General features: G+C 28.8%; 4 protein-coding genes across 5 annotated transcripts; 1 reads left to right on the forward strand and 3 right to left on the reverse strand.

The window, feature by feature from the left end:
• Positions 1-1006: 1006 nt before the first annotated feature.
• sev (receptor protein-tyrosine kinase sevenless) lies at positions 1007-16493 on the forward strand. Of its 2 annotated transcripts, none has more exons than XM_075819890.1 (10): positions 1007-1455; positions 6469-6522; positions 7414-7560; positions 7690-9808; positions 9881-10059; positions 10125-14145; positions 14217-14361; positions 14444-15107; positions 15197-15336; positions 15405-16493. In XM_075819890.1, the coding sequence occupies exons 1-10, from the start codon at positions 1264-1266 to the stop codon at positions 16276-16278; spliced, it is 8535 nt and encodes a 2844-aa protein (XP_075676005.1). In that variant the 5' UTR covers positions 1007-1263; the 3' UTR covers positions 16279-16493. The 2 variants fall into 2 exon arrangements, with proteins under 2 accessions (XP_075676005.1, XP_027195085.2); XM_027339284.2 differs by having other exon boundaries at positions 1010-1455; positions 14441-15107.
• On the reverse strand, positions 16378-17608 carry LOC113789601 (uncharacterized). The gene is made up of 3 exons (XM_027339158.2): positions 17530-17608; positions 16649-17469; positions 16378-16587 (listed from the first exon to the last, which is right to left on the reverse strand). Exons 1-3 carry the CDS (start codon positions 17543-17545, stop codon positions 16483-16485), a joined length of 942 nt encoding a protein of 313 aa, XP_027194959.1. The 5' UTR covers positions 17546-17608; the 3' UTR covers positions 16378-16482.
• A 375-nt stretch (positions 17609-17983) lies between these two features.
• On the reverse strand, positions 17984-19391 carry LOC113789825 (uncharacterized). The gene is made up of 3 exons (XM_027339413.2): positions 19032-19391; positions 18159-18970; positions 17984-18096 (listed from the first exon to the last, which is right to left on the reverse strand). Exons 1-3 carry the CDS (start codon positions 19039-19041, stop codon positions 17992-17994), a joined length of 927 nt encoding a protein of 308 aa, XP_027195214.2. The 5' UTR covers positions 19042-19391; the 3' UTR covers positions 17984-17991.
• A 467-nt stretch (positions 19392-19858) lies between these two features.
• Positions 19859-20631, reverse strand: LOC113789738 (uncharacterized). The gene is made up of 2 exons (XM_027339314.2): positions 20471-20631; positions 19859-20363 (listed from the first exon to the last, which is right to left on the reverse strand). The coding sequence occupies exons 1-2, from the start codon at positions 20526-20528 to the stop codon at positions 19936-19938; spliced, it is 486 nt and encodes a 161-aa protein (XP_027195115.2). The 5' UTR covers positions 20529-20631; the 3' UTR covers positions 19859-19935.
• Positions 20632-21166: the final 535 nt, after the last annotated feature.

Below are 21166 nucleotides of genomic sequence, written 5' to 3' on the forward strand. Positions count from 1 at the left end.
AATTGATTGGCGCCAAATATTTCTTCTCCACACACCATCATCATTATCATCAAACATTATCATGTGAAATAATAACAAATACTAAAAAAGCCAAAAGAGAGAAATAAATCCACGCAAAAACAAAAAATTGAGATAATCATTTTTTTTATTATTCACAATATTCATTTTGATATAAATTTGTATAATTTCCATTTGCAATAATAATTGAATGATTGATATCTTGAATGAAAACAAAAAAAAAATAAGAACGAAAAAAAAATATATCAAAGATCAGAAATCACCGAAATCAAAAAAAAACTACTACAATTGGCTTTTATTTCTTCTAACATCCATTTGTTGTTGTTATTAAAAATGGTGATATTTATTTAAATCCATATGCATACAACGCACACTTGTTGCTCGGAATATTTTTTTTAAAAAAATGATGTATATCAATTGATATTGTTTGTGGTATATTCGCATCTTTTTCTTTCTTTTTGTTTATTGTCGTTGTTGTTATGATCTATATATTTGTTGATTATTTTCATTTTGTTCATCATTGTCGTCATCATCATCATCATCATCATCAATATTATTATTAACATCAACATCCATTATGATTTGAATTTTTGTTTTTTGATATCAAAAATCGGCATACCACTATCATTATATGTATACAAAAAAAATGATATGATGATGATTAATACAATCAACCGAAAAAAAAATTGAATTGAATTGAATTTGTTTTCAATTTTTCAATTTTCCAATATTTTTGTTTTGTTTTGGATTTGGTTCTGGTTTCATTTGTTTGTTTGTTTGTAAAATTTTTGCTTTAGTTTCAAATCAATCGTAATTATCACACAATCCCATTGATGATGATAAAAATAACGAAAAAAAAACTGATTAAATAAACTATTTGGAAAATTTATTTTTCTTCCAATTTGTTTCGAACAAAAAAAATGAAAAAATAAATGAATCAAATAAAACTACATCATCATTAAAATTGGAATGAAATTTTTGTTTCTTTCTGTACATTTTCTCTTGTTTGTTTGTTGTCTATTGACAATGATTGTTGGAATTACATTCAACAAATAATATTTCATTGTTATCTAATGTGAATCTGGTTTTGATCTAATCAAATTTAGATTATCAAAAATAATTTATTCAAAAAAAAGAAGAAAATGTGAATAATATTTTCATCTCAACAACAACAACAAAATAAAAGATTAACAACAACAAAAATTTCGATCGAAATTACATAAGTAAACAACCCCGGTCAACACAATGTCCATCAATGGACCAATAAAAGTTTGCCATAGTGTAGTAGTTAATCTATCAACATCACTAGTCGTAATTTTTCTAATTATATTGATCAATATTGATCAATTATCATCATCATTATCAGTAACAACAATAACAACAAATATTGATCATGATGTAATCACTAGATGTCAACAGGATTGTCCACATCGTATGGTAAGTTTTATGATTATAATTTTCATTTTCTCAAATAACCAAGCAAAAATAAAATTTTAAAAATTAAAATTCATAACATGTATGTCGACATTGAACATTCACACACGACAACAACAACAACAACAAAGATTTCAATCGGAAATCGCTAGATTTTTTTTTATATGAAAAAAAACGAACAGCTGGATTGATTTTCTTTTTCTCAAAAAATAAAATTCCCATTCTCACCACCGTGACCAACATTATCATCATCATGATCACTTGTAAAATGATGATGGAAAGAACGAAAGAACAAAAATATTTCCTTAGACCCAAGGTCCTGTGTATATACGTTACACACATACATACACACAAGACTAAAAATACACACCTTGTCTATTGAATTTTGTTTCAATCACTTTTCTTTGAGTAAAATTTAAAAAGTCTCGTCCAATTTTTTTCCCACTTTCTATGTCGACACAGAGAAACAGTTTTATTCAGAACAGACGTTGTTTTTTTCTCTAAAAAAAAAGAAGGTGAAAAAAGAAAGGAAACCCTCCGAAACATATTTTTCTTCTAGTCCATGTTTGTTTTTTGTGGGTGTGTGTGTGAGTATCGAACGATGAAAATGATCCAAAAACAAACCTAGTTTTTTTTTAATGCTGGTTTTGGGTTTTGATACCGGAACCTTTCTATGAATCAAAGTAGAAACGGTAAACTTGAGACATTTGTTTTACCTTTGCGTGTTTTTTTTTTTTCGTTTATTTTTCATAATCACTTGATGCTTTTTTCAACTATAGAAATTTTTTTTAAAGTGTAAAAGAAAATATTCTCACGCTATCCGTAGTAATGAAATTATTGAACCAAATAGTAAGCAGCAGTAGTAGATTCATTCATATGATTATTTTTATTCATTCATTCATTGCCATTTGAAAAGTAGAAAATCTTTAATTTTCAATTTTGAATGAAATGAAGAAAACTGTATGCGTATGTTCTATTTGAGGACTTGCATACGAAAAAAAACAACAACAACAATAACCAATCATCTCATCATTTTTGTTGTTGTTTTGGTTGATTGAATTTAAATTTTACGTTTACGTTTCCTCTCAATCTCCCTCTCTCTCTCTCTCTCTCTCTCTCTCTCTCTCTCTCTCTCTCTCTCTCTCTCTCTCTCTCTCTCTCTCTCTCTCTCTCTCTCTCTCTCTCTCTCTCTCTCTCTCTCTCTCTCTCTGTCTCTTTCTCTGTCTCTCTATAGATTTCTTTCATTTTGACTTGAAATAGTGTAAAACCATTAAATTAATATACCTGTATGTGAAAAGACAACTACCCTATGATTGAAAATCAGTATAGTAAACTTTCCACACATATTTATGAATGAAAATGAAATCTCACTCACTCTCTAGTCTCTTCTTTTTTCCTATGGTCTTTTTGTTTAGGATGGGTGTTTTGTTTGTATGATGATGATGATGTTGTTTGATGTGATCATAATAATAATCAACAATGTCATCATTACATCCGGTCAATGGCAATACCAAAAAAAAAATCAAAATAATAAAAATGTACGTGAGCTTTGAAAATTTTCATCTCTCTCTCTCTCTCTCTCTCTCTCTCTCTCTCTCTCTCTCTCTCTCTCTCTCTCTCTCTCTCTCTCTCTCTCTCTCTCTCTCTCTCTCTCTCTCTCTATTCTTTCTTTGGTCATCCAAAAGAGAATAATATTTGAACAACAGGTTGTACCATCAATTTTTTTCCAATTTCACATGAAAGTTGGTCATGGGTCAATGCCTATGATGATGATGATGATGGTGATGATGATTAGATTCAATAATTTTAACCATCACTTCAAAATGTCAGCAAACAAAAAAAGGAACACCCTCATCATCCGGAGGTAATTTTATATTGTAACGAAAAAAAAAAATTCTTTTCGATTCAAATGACAGAAATGGAGAAAGGAGAAAAAAGAAGATAAATTTTTTTTCATCAATTTTTTAAGCTCAAAATTTTAAATCAAACGAAGAGAATGAGAGATAAAAAAAAGGGTTGTTGTTACAAATGATTATGTCGAAGTAAAAAATGAACCAAACCCATATTTTAGCGAAAATTAAAAAAAAACAAAAACATTTTTGTCAAATTGTTATTGGACAAATAAAAAAATTTATCTCCAAAATTTTTTAACACCAACCAAAACAAAGAAAAAAAAAAACTAATGAATTTGCCAAAAATAAAACAAAATCACACCCATTCATATATATGAAAATATCAAATATCGACTGTTATATTTCCAGAAAAAATAAAAATGATTTATCTACATTGATTTAAACTTTGACCTTTTCCAATGGCCATATGTATTGTTTTTTTTTCTTCTTCTTCTCGTTGGCTTTGTATGGATGATGATCAACTATTAAATATTTACCCATGATGATGTTGATGATGATAATTTAGGGAGCGTACCGGATGGATGACCTAACATACACACACACACACACACACATTTCACCATTTCACACTAATATTTCTATTTATATTTAATTCACCTTGTTGTACACCCTAATTGTGTACAATATTTTTTTTTATTTTGAAGAAAAAACTTTTGTCTCTTCATCTTTTTTTCTTCATAATCATCATCATCATCATCATTATTGATCAAATAATTTCATTGAAAATGTATTCAAGTCTCTCGATCAATTCTCTCACAATATTCGTATTTTTTTTTTTTGTTCATTCGAATTCGTTCTCACTTTTTTTTTGTTGCTTAAGTGAGTGAATTAATAGTGTGTGTGAGTGCGTTTTCCTCTTCGTTATGGGTTCATATTTTTTTTTTTTTTTTTTTTTTTTTTTTTTTGGCACCAAAAAATACTGGCCGCACCTTTGTTTTTTCGCTTTTTTTGTAATAGGGGTTTCACACTAGCAGCAATGTGAATGAAATATTTCAAATGCAATATTTCAGTCCATTTCAACCTTATGGGCTGAAATATTTTCGTGTATATATTTCATGAAATATTGCTGTAGTGTGAAACCCCTATAAAGAAAAAAATCAAACAAATTCCCATTTGTTTCAAACAATCATCATCATCAACAAATATTCACTTTAAGATCATATAATGATCTTGATGAAAATCAATGTTCATAAAATGATTGACCATATTTTATTTGTTTAACTAATATCGTTTAATTAGAAAAAATAAACTAAATTACTGATAATTGATTGGAAATCATTGGATTTGGTCAACAATCATTTGATAATTACATTATTTGTTCATTAATTTCAATCCTTTTTTTAAATAAGCATTTTTGATGAATATTTTGTTTTCAATTTGATTGAACTAGTTTTTCATTTCTCATTTTCACAAATTTTCATTTCATTGGTATTGTTGTTGTTGTTGATTTTCATCAATTTTATATCCGTATTATCGGAACAGAAGCCTAAAGAGAGAGAGAGAGAGAGTGAGATGGAAACCGGATAAATTTTAATTAAATAAGCAACAATCATGGTTAATTTTGATCAATTTTTTCTTCTTTTTTTTTTTTTGTATGTCAAGGAGAGTAAAATAATAATAAAAGAGAACGCGATTGAAAATGATAAATCATATGAATAGTTTTATCCAATAATTTTAAATTGAAACCATACATTCATTTGAATGAATAATAAATTGATCATTTATCATTCATTTTAAGTTTTATCACATGTTGACCTGATCAAGAATAAAGTTCAAATTGAAAAATCAACAACAAATTTGATTTAATGTTTGAACGAAAAAAAAAAACTGCGAAATTCCTTCATTTTTCTTCACTTTCCTCATACATTACATTATATAGTCAAATTGATGCAATGATGATGACATTCAACAACTATATATGATTATTTACGATTAAAGATTTCCTGTTTATTTTATGTTCTATGTATGAAAAAAAATAGTAAATGGCCATCATATAATGGATTTGGACAAACAACAAATGTCAAAAAATAAAATATAAAATCTTTTTATTTTTCTTTATTGTTGTTACTATTTTATCAATTAGCAAATGATCAATATCTTCTGATTAATGACAATAGTAGTGATTTTTATTTTGATCAATCAATATTGATAATAATGATGATATGATGAAAAAAAATATATATAAATTGATAAATACATTATCGATATTTGGATATATATTTGTTGTTGCCAATATTTGGATTGATCAATCATTTTTGATTTGTATATGGGAAAATATAGGAGAAGGATATCGGATTACCCAATAGCGTTCACATTCACACATAAGATTGAATAAAATTTTCTTTGGCAGATTCATCATTTCAAATGGATAGAATTTTTTTTTTGTAGACAAATCACTACAGACCAGAAAAAAAACACCAGATATAAAATAAATTTATTTGGTGTGTGTGTGTGTTCGGTCTATCAATTAAGAAAGCCGAAAAGTGAATTTATTTTTTTTCTTTTGACTGATTAATGGCCAATTTTAGTTGATTTGATTGCATGACATACCAAAGAATTATTTGTCTATGAAAAATTTCAAAAAATCGAAAAAAATTCCAGATTGTTTTTTCAAGGAAAAATATCTGGTCATTTTTTTATTTTTTATTTTTCTTGAATTAAAAAAACAAATTGAAAGGAAAATTTGCATAACACAAAAAGGAAGAATTTTTTTTTTTTTGATAAAAATCAAAAAAAAAAATTACCATCAACAATAATCATGGATATTTGATATACTTGAAAATGGAATCTTTTTTTCCATTGATTTGACATTTTTTTTTCAATTTTTGTTATGCACGGACTAGTCAGGAAATTTTTATCAAACCGGATTTATTAATGAATGAGAAAAAAAACAAAAAACTTTTCATGGTTTTTTTTAATATCATTAATTTTAAAAATTAAAAAATTTTCAAAGAAAAAAAAAACAAATTCTTCATCTAACTTAACACCACCCCCGATTTTGTTGTTGTTGTTGGTGTTCTTCTTTGATCATCATTAAATATATTTCCGATTTTATTTCTCATTCTGTTTTTATTTTTCTTTTTCTAATATTAAATTTATATAGAACGTACAAGATGAATTGGATATTGCCTGTAATTCTTCATGTAAAATACGATTGGTATGTATCCTATTTTGATTGTTTTATTCTTCTTTATTTTTTTGCGGAAAACAAAATCACAAACAAATGATGAATTGAACAATAATCATAATAAAATAGAAATGAAAATGAAAATAAAACAAAACAAAAAAGAAATCCAAAAATCAATAGAAAAGAAACAACAACAAAAAAAAATTATTACAAATAGCATCGATAAGGTTAGGCTTAAGGTCAAAGGTTGATGAGAGTTATTGTATCTGTCAAATTGTATTACATTTTTTTTTCTCTCCCTCTTCTTATTTTTCGCCTTTTATTGATCGAATCGGATCTTCAGACAAGCCCAAAATTTTTTTATTTTCATTTTATTATTCATTTCTATAAATTTTCTTTTTCATTTCTATCACATCATGATGATGATGATGAGAATGATGATTTGATTATTAAACTTAAATCCTATCCAATTCATTCATAACATTGGTTACAAAAATAATTTTGTTTTTTTTTTTAAAATAACAAGGTGTGTTTAGGACCCAGTCAATAATACAATATATATAAACGGATGTCTGTGTGAATGTGTATTTCCATATTGTACATTTTAGATAATTTAGTTGCATGCGTTGATGATGCATTAATTGATTTTTTTTTTCTCTCTCTCTCTCTCTCTCTCTCTCTCTATATTTATTTTTATCTTCAATCATTCATTCATTTATAATATGACGGATGAGATTTGATTATCAGATTAATAGATAGTTTTGTATATGTCTATCTATGATCATGTATTCAATTATTGAAGAAAAAAAATTTTATAATGATAACGATGATAATAAAAATGCGTAAAAATTAAAGATGAAAAAAAAATCAAATGATTCCGATTTTTAATTATTATTATTGTTTTATTCAATATTTTTCAAGTGCAAAAATGGTTGTCACTACTGGTATCTTTCACCATCAGCTTGTTTTCAAGTTTGCCGCGGTAATCACATTGATAATGATGATAATAATGAATTGCCGAAATTACAACAATCATCGATTATGATTGAAAATGGGTTTGGTGATCGTGTAAGTTGATCGATTCAATTTATATCTGATTATTATTATTATTTATTCTCTAATATCCGTGATGATTGTAATCTTTATTTTTTATTCTTTTATTCTTTTTTTTTGCATATATTCGTTATGAAAACATAGGACAATTATTGTGCACTTGGTTGTAATCATGCTCATACTGTATATATTGATCATGTTAAACTTTTACTTGAAACAAATGGTTCATTACGACCACCACGTTTAGTACCAAATTCATTATCAAATGATTCATTAAAAATTGAATGGAATCAATTACATGAATCATTGCGAACACAGATCAATATAAGTTATCGTATACAATGGAAATATCAGAATCTACCATCACAATGGATGTATATTGGTGCAGCCGGTGTTCGTGCATTCACGGATATCAGTAATGATCAAACGAATATATTACATATAAATGGATTGAATGCCTATACAAGCTATTTATTTCGTATTGAATGGATATTAGCATCCTCATTACATGAATCGATTATAACTGAATCGAGTGAACCGTTCACTACATTACCATATGGTGTACCAAAAAGTGCCTGTATTATAGTCAGTTGTATGGCAATATCACCAAATCAGATTTCGGTGAATTGGCGTGCACCAGCATTTCCAAATGGTCCTATAATTGCTTATAGTTTATATCTTTATAATGAACATACTGGTCGTCGTACTGTTAAAGATATTCATACACATTGGGATCCATTTCGAACTAGTAATCTAGCTATTCATAGCTATGTTTTCAATGATCTACAAAGTGATACCAACTATACAGTATCGATTGTTACACACAATAATTTCGGTGAAGGTATACGATGTTGGCGACAGATTTCAACACCCAAACAATCGGAAGAAATCGATGATGAAGAATTGGAAATGAAAGAATATATGCATTATAAATTATATCTTGCATCAAGTAAATCGGTTGCACGAAGAAATGTTGACTTTTTACTTGATGAGGAGATTCTTTATCATCTGACTGATTATGTTGAAAATGGTGACATAACAGGAATGGCTGTTCATTTTAATCGACGATATATATTTGTTGCCGATTCTTCTGGTACTATTCGACGTATATGGCTTAAAGAGAATTCTATTAATCAAGTATTACGTATCATCAATGGAAGTAATCAGCCCAGTCATCTGTCTATTGATTGGTTGAATGATCGTTTGTATTGGCTTGAAGAACCGGCAAATCGAGTGATGAGATCTAATCTAGATGGAGAAAATATTGAATCTATTTACATAAGTTCGTTTCAACCAAATCAAAAACCAATCGATTTCAAAGTTGATCCATATAATGGCTATTTGTTTTGGATTCAATCAAATATGTTTAATCGTACAGCTATATATAGATTAGATTTATGCCATTTAAACGGGCCGATTCGATCTGGTAATAGTAATGCATTAAGATCAAAAATTGAGCTTATTTATCAAAGTGATTCGTGGATTTCAACATTTGCCATTAATTATCTGAACTATCGATTACTATTTCCGATGACTCATACTGCTTCAATTCATTCCATAACAATCGATGGTAATGATGAGACAACGATTCGTGATAATGCCATTATTGCTGGTTCTAATCGTATGGAAATTAGTCCATTTGCTGGTATGGATAATATGGTTATCTATAATCAACGATTGTATTTCAGCCGTGCAGAAAATATAACTTGGGAAGAATATCACGTTGATGAACAAATGTATTATCATAATACTTATACAACTGAATCAAGATTAATATCATTAGCAATTATGGATCAACAAAGTCAACCGATTCCTGTACCATTGACACCTGTTGAAGCTGTCGAAGCAGTATTTCTTGATACTTCGGCACGGATCAGTTGGCAAAAACCGGCATTATTCGGAACAAGCGGACGTGGTGCATGGCAACAATGGCGATATGAAGTAGCTATTCAAGAATCCGATAATCCACAAGTAGTTCATACAGCAAAAGTTAATAATATAACACAATGTGATGCTGTTGAATTACAACCGGATACTGGTTATGAAATACGTGTACGTGCATTCACATCAGCTGGAAATGGTGCATGGTCAAATAAATTTATTGGACGAACATTACCATCGATGGAATCAATGACAAATAGACCATATGCTTTAATTGCAACAAAAGATCGTCTATTAATACGAACTGAATTGGATGGTAAATTCAAGCAACAATTATTGCCTAAATCAAAATTGGATACATTAGGTGTTAATAATATAACTGGTCAGTTATTTTGTAAATTATATGATTATAATCTTTTAAAATGAAAACTTTTATCTATAATTTCTATTTTAGGTGTTTATATTTATAAAGATTCAGTTGTTTTGAACACTGATCAACATATTCTACTTTATGGAAGTCTTACGGTAGAACATTCCACTCTAACTGTTGTTGTCAATAAAAGTAATGCACATTCGATTGCTGTTGAATGGATGGCACCGAAAATCTATTGGTCAAATCCATTAGAACGAATGGTATAAATTTATTGTTATTTTATTTGCATAAATTACTTAATAATGAAATATTTTCACAACATTAGATTTGCCGATGTAATATGGATGGATCTCAAATCGAAATTTTACCTATTATAACTTATGCACAAGAGATAGCAATCGATTCGATAAATGGTTTTTTGTATTGGTCAACATCATCCAGTCTTCGCATAGCTAGATTGAACGGAATGAAAAATTCACAACGATTATTGCTTCGTACACAACAGATAAAAAGTTTGTCAATAGATCAAAAAAGTGGAAGATTATATTGGACAACAGTTCGATCATTGGATAAAACTAATACCGAAGAAAGTGATGAAAATATTCTAAATCAAGATGGAAACATTGTGATGGTTCTCCAACACATTGATTTATTCGAAACAATTGATCAAATAAACGAGATTAATTTGGATTCTGAACATGTACATTCAGTTCAATTGGCACGACAACAATCAAATAATTTGATTGGACCAATAGCATCATTTGCCCGAAGATTTTGGTGGTTAAACACACAACAAAATCAGATGGTTGTCAGCGATGATCACGGACAAACATTTGCGACTATTCGTCAAAATACTGGTGGAATTAGTACATTTCAAATTGTTACCGATAATGATGATCAACGAGATCGTCGTTTTGAAATTGATGTTGTTCCGAAATCAGTGGACGAAAATTCCATACAAATTCAAGGAACATGGGAAAATTTCACCATCAAATGGAATCCTGTAACAAACGTTAACTATGGACAAGTATTTTATGATTTATCGCTTGAAAATGATGAAGATAATGCTGCAATTAAACAATCATCAACCAATAATAATTTAAATCATTTTATTCTCAATCAAACTGAATTCATATTGCCAGAACATTTAAAACCATCAAAACCTTATGCACAAATTCGTATTGCATTACGTTCATTCACTTATTGGGCATCAAGTCGACAGGTAGTGGCTACATTGCATACTCCGTCATCAATACCATCTAAACCTCGTTCAGTTCGTGTGTTTACCTATGTTATGAATGATAGTGACAAATTAAATCCCAAACGGACAAAATCTGAAAAACGTTTTGCAGCTGAAGCAAGATGGTTAGAACCGGAAAATCCAAATGGTCTAATTCAAAGTTATACAATTTCATTATGGACTATGGATACTGGCAATGTGACAAAAGTTACTTCGATTATCAACAAAGTAATACCGAATCAATTATGGTATCGACTTGAAGATTTAAAGCCGAATGCAACTTATTATTTTGAAGTACGAGCTACAACGTATGTGGGAGAAGGACCACCATCACAAGTTATTCAATTTAAAACATATCGATCTGAACCACCGTTGCGATTATTATTAGCCGAACGTGATTCCATATATGAAGCCGATATGGATCTTAAACAAATTGTTCGATCAGTAATCAAATCATTATCACCATCATTGATGGATTATAATTTTGCTGAAAATCGATTATATTTCGTTGAAGATGGAAATTTTCTTAAATGTAGCAAACTCATACAAGATAATGATAATAATGATGAAGATGATGAAATTGTACGACCTTTAAGATCATCGAATCAAGTACAAAGTGGTCAAAGTGGCAACTACACGATATTGGCCCATTTCACACAATCAATCACATCGATCACAATGGACTGGCTTGGCAGACGATTATATATATCAACTGTTGATTTTTTCCGCAATCATAGCACAATCTGGTGTTATACTGAAGAAACACAAACGACACGTATTGTATTAACCATAACAGGCAACTATATCAACACAATGCGTATCGATCCTTATCGATCAATGTTAATATGGACACAACAACCAATTAAATCAAAAATTCCTGGTAAATTAAATCATGAATCCACTTTCTATATGATCACTGCTCATCGTTGTCGATTGGCCATAAATGGTAGTGCTTGTGATGAACGTTTAGATTACTTTCAATCACCAAGCCGTGATCGTTTATGCAATTGTACACATACGCCAAATATATCTGGTGCTTTTCAACTAATTCATAGTTTGGATCAATCAATAATAACAGGTCAACGAATGATATATTTTGATCGCAATGGACAAACATTCATTGAGAGCAGTGATGGATGTTATTGTCGACGAATTACTTCATTTGTCGAAACAACTAATCCACCAGTAGCAATCGAATTAGATCAGATATCATCAAAATTATATTGGAAAAATGATTCATTTAATGGTCTTATCTATAGTACAGAATTAGATTCAGAACATGATTCAGATTTTCGCCAACCAATCAAAATTATTAATCTAGCAAAACCGATACGTAATATGATTCAATTATCTCGACAACCTTATCCATATAGCTTAGAATGTTTAATTCCATTATCAAACATTCATCTTAACATGAGAATGCTTAGACATACATCTACATCGTTGACATTACAAATCGATTTAGATCGCATTACTTCCAATGATATACGATCAAACAACAATTGTCCATCACCTATTATGTCCAATCAAGAATCAATAGATTGGCAACCAAGTTTGGCTTCAATTCGATTTCGAATCCGATATGGCTTAAATCGTACTGATCTACGTTCTACTATCGATACGTTTAATCAAACTATTGTCATTGATAATTTGGAACCATTCAGTAATTATAGCTTTTCGATCGAGATGGATAATTTTTATCTTGAATTAATTCGAAATCGTAGCCAACATCAATTGGAATTGGCATACAATGCAAGTCTTATACCAACTCTATCGAATCGTATTGATTATTCTGATTCAATTCATCGGCCATATCTTTATTGGGATGGATTTATATTTTCAACTTCGGAATCTCGTCCAGCACCAGCACGAAATGTTCGTGCAATCGTTGAAAGTCCTGAAAGAATTCTTGTTCTATGGGATCGTCCTGAACGTTTAAATGCTAAAAAAGTTGTCTATGAAGTTCGATGTCATTCACATAATGATAGCCTGGATTTGCAATCATGGAAATTAGATGATACATTTGGTGTTCATCATTCACTTTTGAATGGATCATATTGGATTCATATGGATACGATACGGCCAGATACAATCTACAATATAACTGTTCGTGTTTATGCTATTGAAAAAAATAAACAAAGCAAAGATTTTTACGTTGATAATCACCAGTTTCAGGATTCAGAATCAATAACAATTCGATCATTTCCATTACCTTCCGATTTACAATTGAAATATCTATCAGCAAGACAAATTGATCTAGAATGGCAAGCACCATTTGGTGAATCGGTGATTGAATCTCATGAAATTTGGTTTCAATCCGAACCAGATATCAATGAAAAATTACACAAAAATCAACAATTTAATAAAAATTTTAACTGGACCAAATTTGCCAGTGATCAAACACAATCTGAACAAAAATATCATTATCAATTTAAACATTTGAAACCATATCGATGGTATAGATTTCGATTAGAATTAATTTATCGTCCATCTCGATTCCGATATGAATGGCCGAAATCACCAAAATTGTTTCGTATACAAACTAATATGACCGTTCCTGATGGTCCGGAAAATCTTGAAATACAAACTGTTCATTCAAAAAATGATCAACAACATGAAATCAATAATGGAATCAATATTTATAAAATAATCTGGCAACCGGTACGTTCAAATTCGGATTCACAAGTTTATTATCAACTATATCGATGGCAAATAACATCACAAGATGATGATAATAATAATAATAATATGATTAATGATCATGCAATTAATTCATCAACACAAAATCAACTTGTTACTAATCAACATCATTCATCAAAACTTGCTTACAATGGCACCGATAATTATTGGATTGTATCTGGATTACAAACAGGTCAACAATATCATTTTCGATTATATGCTTCTAATCGTTTGGGTGTTAATCAACGTGAATATGCACAAACAATACGACCATTTTGGCTTGGTCAACCGACGGAAATTGATGCTGTTAACAGTTTAATAACATATCCATCATCATTCAATAATGGTGAATCACATTTATTCATTATAATGTTTGCTATATTCTGTGCTGTTGCCGTTTGTTTGGTCATTTTTTCTTTATGTTCATGTTAGTATTTTGTTTGTTTTTTTTATAATTTTTATTTCTAATTATTTATTATTTTGTCATTTTATCGTTAGTACGATTCTATAAACTAAATACAAAAGATGTTGATTCCAATAATCAATCAATCATTTCATCATCAACAAATAGCCATCAAATTGAATTGATACCATGGCAACAACGGCCACATCCACATTTGCCTAATGCATTATATGTGAATAGGTAATTAATGATTAAAATTAATTTCAGAAATTTTTTTTCAGAAAAATTTAACTAATTATTCTGTTCATGTTATAAACAGTAGTGTACAAGATGTTGATTTGACTGATATCGAAATATTTGATTATCATTCAATTACATTAGTAAAGTTACTTGGTAAAGGAGCATTTGGTGAAGTACATGAAGCAATTTTGCATAAAACTGAACAACGAGTTGCAGTAAAAGTATTGAATAAAAATTCTACAAAGGATGAAGATCAATGTAATTTTCTTAAAGAAGCAAAATTTATGTCAAAATTTAAACATCCACATATTTTACAATTGTTGGGTGTTTGTCTTAATCATCATTCATCATCGATTGTTATTGTTCTTGAATTAATGGAAGCCGGCGATCTTTTAAAATATCTACGATCAAATCGTCCTGGTAGCACTAATCAAACGAATAAACAACCATCAACATCAATATCGAGTAGTCCATTAACAATTGATGATCTAATGTCGATTTGTATTGATGTTGCGAAAGGTTGTGAATATTTGGAACAAAAACAATTTGTACATCGTGATTTAGCTGCCCGAAATTGTTTAGTATCAAGTGCTGATCGTGAAAAACGTGTTGTAAAAATTGCCGATTTTGGCCTAACAAGAGGTTTATATCAACAAAATTATTATCGAAAAGAAGGTGGATTAATGCCAGTACGATGGATGTCACCAGAATCATTATCGGATGGTGTTTTTACTACACAAAGTGATGTAAGTATATGAGAAAAGAATGAATTTTTAGTAATTTTATTTTCAATGTATAAATTCATCGATTTTTATTCATTATAATTACATAATAGGTTTGGTCATACAGTGTTATCATGTATGAAGTAATGACATTAGGTCAACAACCATATCAAGCATATTCAAATAAAGAAGTTTTGGAATTTGTCAAATCTGGTGGTATATTAGAACGGCCACCACTTTGTTCATCACAAATGTAAATGATTTGGTTATATATTTTTTTTGAAAATTTTTGTTAAAAATTTATTTATTATTATTTAATAGGTATTCATTGATGAAACAATGTTGGAAATATGAAACAGAATTACGACCATCTTTTGCTACAATATTACAACATTTACAACAATTAAGACAATCAATGCAAATTGAATTTGAACAAATGTTGAAACAACAGCATTCAATTAAACAGCGAAATCGATTAACAACTGTACATAATCAAAATTATCAGCCAATCATTGATTCAATAGTAATACCAAATGATGAAATCAATTCGTTTCATCATCAATTGGATCTAACATCTTATTGTAATGGACACGTGAATCAACAACAACCAGTCATTCATCAACCAACATCAATAGAACGTTCTGATCCATTTTATGGTACAATGGGTGCAACATCAACAGGCTATATTGCAACAACAAGCAATACAACATTAACAACACTTGATGATCATAATTCATTAACTGATGATTTAATTCCAATATCATCATCATCATCATCAATAACTGGTAATAATAATATTGGTCTAACACGAATATTGACAATGTCTCCAACATTAGTGTTGGATTCTTCACCTTCATCACAAACAATATTTATATCACGAAATAATGATCAATGTAATCATCAACAACAAAACGTACAACTATCTCATAATCATTTTCATTTAAGATTACCATCGGATAATTATCCAAATGTTAATCCAATTATAATGGCCAATCAACATAATCATAATAATAATAATCATCATCATGCATCATTACCATTATCAGGTACAACAGCTTCTACAATCTATCTAAAAATGGCCAAAGGATCTATAATTAATAATAATCATAACTCTAATCAAATGTTTGGTAATCAACAACAATTATTATTGGAACAACATGTGGATCATGAAGGCTATCAATTACCGAATAGATAATTATAAATCGTACATTTTTTATTATTAATGATAATGCCGAAAAGCAATTGTAATTTATTTTTATTTTGAATCCAATCATATCATTTTTGTATCATTCTTATTTGTGATCAATCATATAATGAAAAAGAATTATTTGTAAATAAAGTCATTTTTTAGTGATAAAGTGATAATAATTTTTTCTGGTTATAAAATAAAATTAGCAAATCAAATTGGAATTGTTTCCCATAGCTTTTCTGCAAAAAATCTTTTCAGAAATTGAGTTTGTTCATTTGACGGTTCATTCCATTTATTAGGATTAAATTCAAATTCCTGTAATAAATGAATAGTCATTAAGAAAACAATATTAGTAAAAAAAACATATTTTACTTACTTTCTTACCACCTATAATTCCGGCACAATTTGGCGCCTGGCAATAACAAATTTCAGCATTCTGGCTATAACTTTTCCCATAATCTATTGTTATCTCTTCGTTAGCTTCAATTTTGCGAAGAGCAAAAAAAGCAAGTCTCCAAAGACCATCGACAGCACGTAGATTAGATTGTGCATTGGGAATGCAACAATGATTCAAAAAACGAGTTGCGTTACACCAACGCGATGCATCGATAACCGATGTTCGACCAAGATCCATTGAATAGATCTGCGATATTGTTCTGTCATAGCATGATTGAACTATCCCTTTGTATTCAGCAATAAAATCATCTTTATGAAAATCAATATCAGTAATGACTCCCCAATTGTATTGTTTTGTTCTGAAAACATCCAAGTCTTTTTCATTATTAATTATCTGCAAATGACGATTAGAACAATCATCACCCATTAGACACAATGGTGTACATTCAACACCTCTACTAAAATTTTCACATCCTTCATTCAAACAATCTGAACTATTATTGTTTTTGCAATTACAAATAGATGCAGTTGGTATGCATTCATTGACATCAAAGAATTTATAACAATTACTTTGAACTTGAATCAAATTTTCGAATGGATCAATTTGATCGTTGTCCGGTATGATTGAAAATCCTTTTCGAAATTTTTCTCGAAATTCATTAAGATTATTTAAGTTCTGATATCTTGATTCTATTTCCTCAACAGTCAACCATTGTGCTTTGCAATTTCCTCGCTTTAACAAAAATTGTCGCTGAGAATTCATAGATATTCGAGTTGTTAGAATTTTATAACGACGAGAAACTTGAAATTGATTATTCAATAAAAAATCAATGAAATTCGAGAAAATAACACAAAACTTACCACTAAGTTGATTCATTTTTGAATGATTGAAGAGATTTGTCAAAAATAATAGCCAATTATTTTTCCTAAAAAAACGTTTTCTACCTTTTATTTATGTTAATGTTTAGATTGTTGATCTACCATGGATACATTTATAGATACCAAAAAAATGTTAATTCTTTTTTTTTCTTTTTTTTTTTTTTTTTGCTACAAGTTTCCCGCTATCATACATGTGGCCATTGATTTTTTACTATAAAAAATGATGAAGGAACATGCGTGAATCGAATTTCAACTCAAAAGAAGACAAATTCGACGAACATCCGATCGAAGTAAATCGAAAACAACCCATTTGCTTCAGCTACAGACTGCGCTTGCTATTTTTTTTAACGAAATGTTCTCTTTATTATTATTATTGTATAACTTTATTAATAATTGGAAAAAATTTTGAAATTTAAATTTTTTATTAATGATAAGACCAGCGAATTAGATAGGAATTGTTTCCCAAAGCTTTTCGTAGAAAAAATCTCTCAAAAATCGGGTCATTTCATCAAATGGTTCTCGCCATTTTTTAGGTTCAATTTCAAATTCCTATTTTGAACAAATAAAAAAGATTTCATCAAATCAATCAATACAATCGAAATTTTATTTACTTTTTTACCACCTATTATTCCGGCACAATTGGGCGCCTGACAATAGCATCTTTCTGGATTTTGTGCGTAATTTTTACCATAATCGATTGTTATTTCTTCATGACTACAAATATCGCGGAGTGCATAAATGCCAAGCCGCCATTGACCATCGACAGCACGCAAACTAGAATATGAATTCGGAAGACAGGAATGATTCAAAAATCGCATAGCATTGCAAAAACTTGATGCATCAACAACTGTCGTTTTACCAAGGTCCATTGAATAGACTGACGATACAGTTTCATCATTGTTTGATTTAATCATTCCTTTATATTCAGCAATGAAATGATTTCTAAAAAATCCAATTCGACTTTTAACTCCCCAATTGTATTGTTTGGTTTTAAATACTTCTAAATATGCTTCGTTACTGGTTGATTGCAAAGGACGATTCATACAATCATATTCCATAGGACATGCAGCAGTACATTCAACACCTCTTTTCCAATTTTCACATCCATAGGTACGACAACTCATTAATTGAAAATCTTTGCAATCGCAATATACAGCACCTGGTATATATTCATTGACATCAAAGAATTTATAACGATTACTTTGAACTTGAATCAAATTTTCGAATGGATCGATTTCATTTTCTTCCGAAATGATTGAAAATCCATATTGAAATTTTTCTCTAAATTCATTCAGAATAGTTAAATCTTGATATTCTCTGACTATTTCATCTTTAGTCAGCCATCGTGCCACAAATTTGCCATGCTTTAGTAGAAATTGTCGTTGAGAATTGATGGAAATTCTTGTAGTCAAAATTCGATATTCTATGATATTGATTGATTAAGAAGATAATATAATTGGAGATAAAATAACCGCAAAACTTACCACGATTCATGTTACAAATTCAATGATATAAATAGTTCAATTCATAGAAAAACAAAGTCGAAACAAAATTGTATCGAAAAAAACAACACCAGCAATAATTGAGATTAAATCAATGAAAAACTGTTCACTTGTTGAACATTTGTTGAAAACATATGAACTATTCAGGTAACCATGAGAAAAGTGAAAAAATTGATATAAATCTGAAATTGACTTTTTTTCAAATGAAAAGAAGTAATTTGGTCGATATATGAATAATATTGTTTCCCGCTACGAAATGAATAAATGAAATGAAGAATATATTCGGATCAACACATGCGTGGATCAAATTTCATCAACAAAAATTCAATGAGCACCGGATAGACGAATATTGAAATAATCTGTACTTTGATATATCAAACAGACTGCGCAATAGAATGTTGCGCTCACTAATTTTTTTTAACCAGCTATATTTTTTTTCGAACAAAAAATTCGAATTAGCTAACTTTCGAAGTATCCATTGAGACTTTTACCCAATATCTATTCCTTTAGTGATTTTAGTTGAAAACGATGTTTTTTTTTAAGTGAATACAATTACGTTGTACTTTAACCTATAGTTGAAGACATTTTTTTTCGAATTTAATATTGGCGCGCTAAATGCTATTTCACTATAGCAAACAATACAATGGCAATCGATTTGAATCCATGGACTAAGTCAAATATTCAATTGAACTTAAAATAATTTGTATAAACATAATAAAAACAAATGAATTTTTTTCGTTCAATACATTTTCAAATTGAATTTATTTTTTCATTATTTTTCATTTATTATCAATATTAAAAAAAGAAAAGAAAAGAAAAGAATCAATATTTATTTAATTTCAAAATTTTTTATCAAACATGTTAATGTGATAATGGTTATATCAATTTAGCTGAATGATTTGAATATAAGAAAATTAATGACCATAATAAAAATTAAAAAAAATTTTGATTGAATTATTGATGAAGCTGAATTTAATTGTGCATCATAATTTTTTAACTCATCCACCTGTTGTTGTATAGTATTCATTATTTTGTTACGTTCTGATTCATCTTTTGCGAATGGCAAACTCGTTATTTCTGCATCGATATTTTCTATTATATCTTGAATTTTTTTAATAATATCATCAACATCTCTACCCTCTTCCATGGCTTTTGTTATATCATCTTTAATTTTTGCTATTAAGTAATTTATCTCTTGAATAAGAGCATCAACATCATCATCGAATGATTTAGCATTTATCTGTTTTAAAAGATTATCAATTTGTTCAATATTTGAATCGATTTCGATTGTTGATTGTTGATGGATATCTTTTGCTTCATTACGAATTATTAAGTATTTATTGAAAATTTATAATTAAAAAAATAAATAATAATAATTAAAAATTTAAAAAAAGTGATTATAATTATTTATTAAAACTCACCAAACGAATGACCAATATGAATGGATAAAATCAAACAGATTAACAATGATAATTTCATGATTTCAAGTTTATAAAAATTTTTATTATAATTTCCAAAAACAATTTTAAAAAAATGTTTAATAAACAGTGATCAGTGTTTGATTTTATATATGAAATGAATGATGAAAAATGTATCCAAGAATCTTTAAAAATAAATGATAAACCAAATTTCAAGGACAAGATTAATTGCCTAGACAATCAAAATATGATAGTTTTATCAAATTTTTTTGTTGCAAAAAAAACTGCAATATTACAATATTTGTTCTAGATGAAATCAATTTGATACAATAAAAATATTTGTCACTAATCCTCTCCATAATTTTTATCAGTTTGTTTGTCAACCGATGGTGACTAAGACAGAATACGATTTAATTAACTCAATTAATTTGTCAATGTGAAAATATCAATCACAAAAAAAATGATTTTGTTTCAAGTATTTCTCCGATGGTAATTTCTTTTATCTTTATAATTGAAATATGAAAAAAAATGTGCCAATCTTAATCCATAATCTATGATTGTGTAAATGGCAATTGAATCAATCAATCAATCAATCAATCAACTGATAACTATGATTTTCTATTAGTTTTCGTTGAATATCAACGAAATAAACACAATATTGTATCCAAAAAAAAAAATTACATTATAAAACATTTTTAA

This window comes from Dermatophagoides pteronyssinus, unplaced genomic scaffold (assembly GCF_027571235.1).
Source record: "Dermatophagoides pteronyssinus isolate colony J.1.1.1.1 unplaced genomic scaffold, Derpt_VIB-CSIC_2022.12 sq0005, whole genome shotgun sequence".
NCBI classification, from domain to species: domain Eukaryota; kingdom Metazoa; phylum Arthropoda; class Arachnida; order Sarcoptiformes; family Pyroglyphidae; genus Dermatophagoides; species Dermatophagoides pteronyssinus.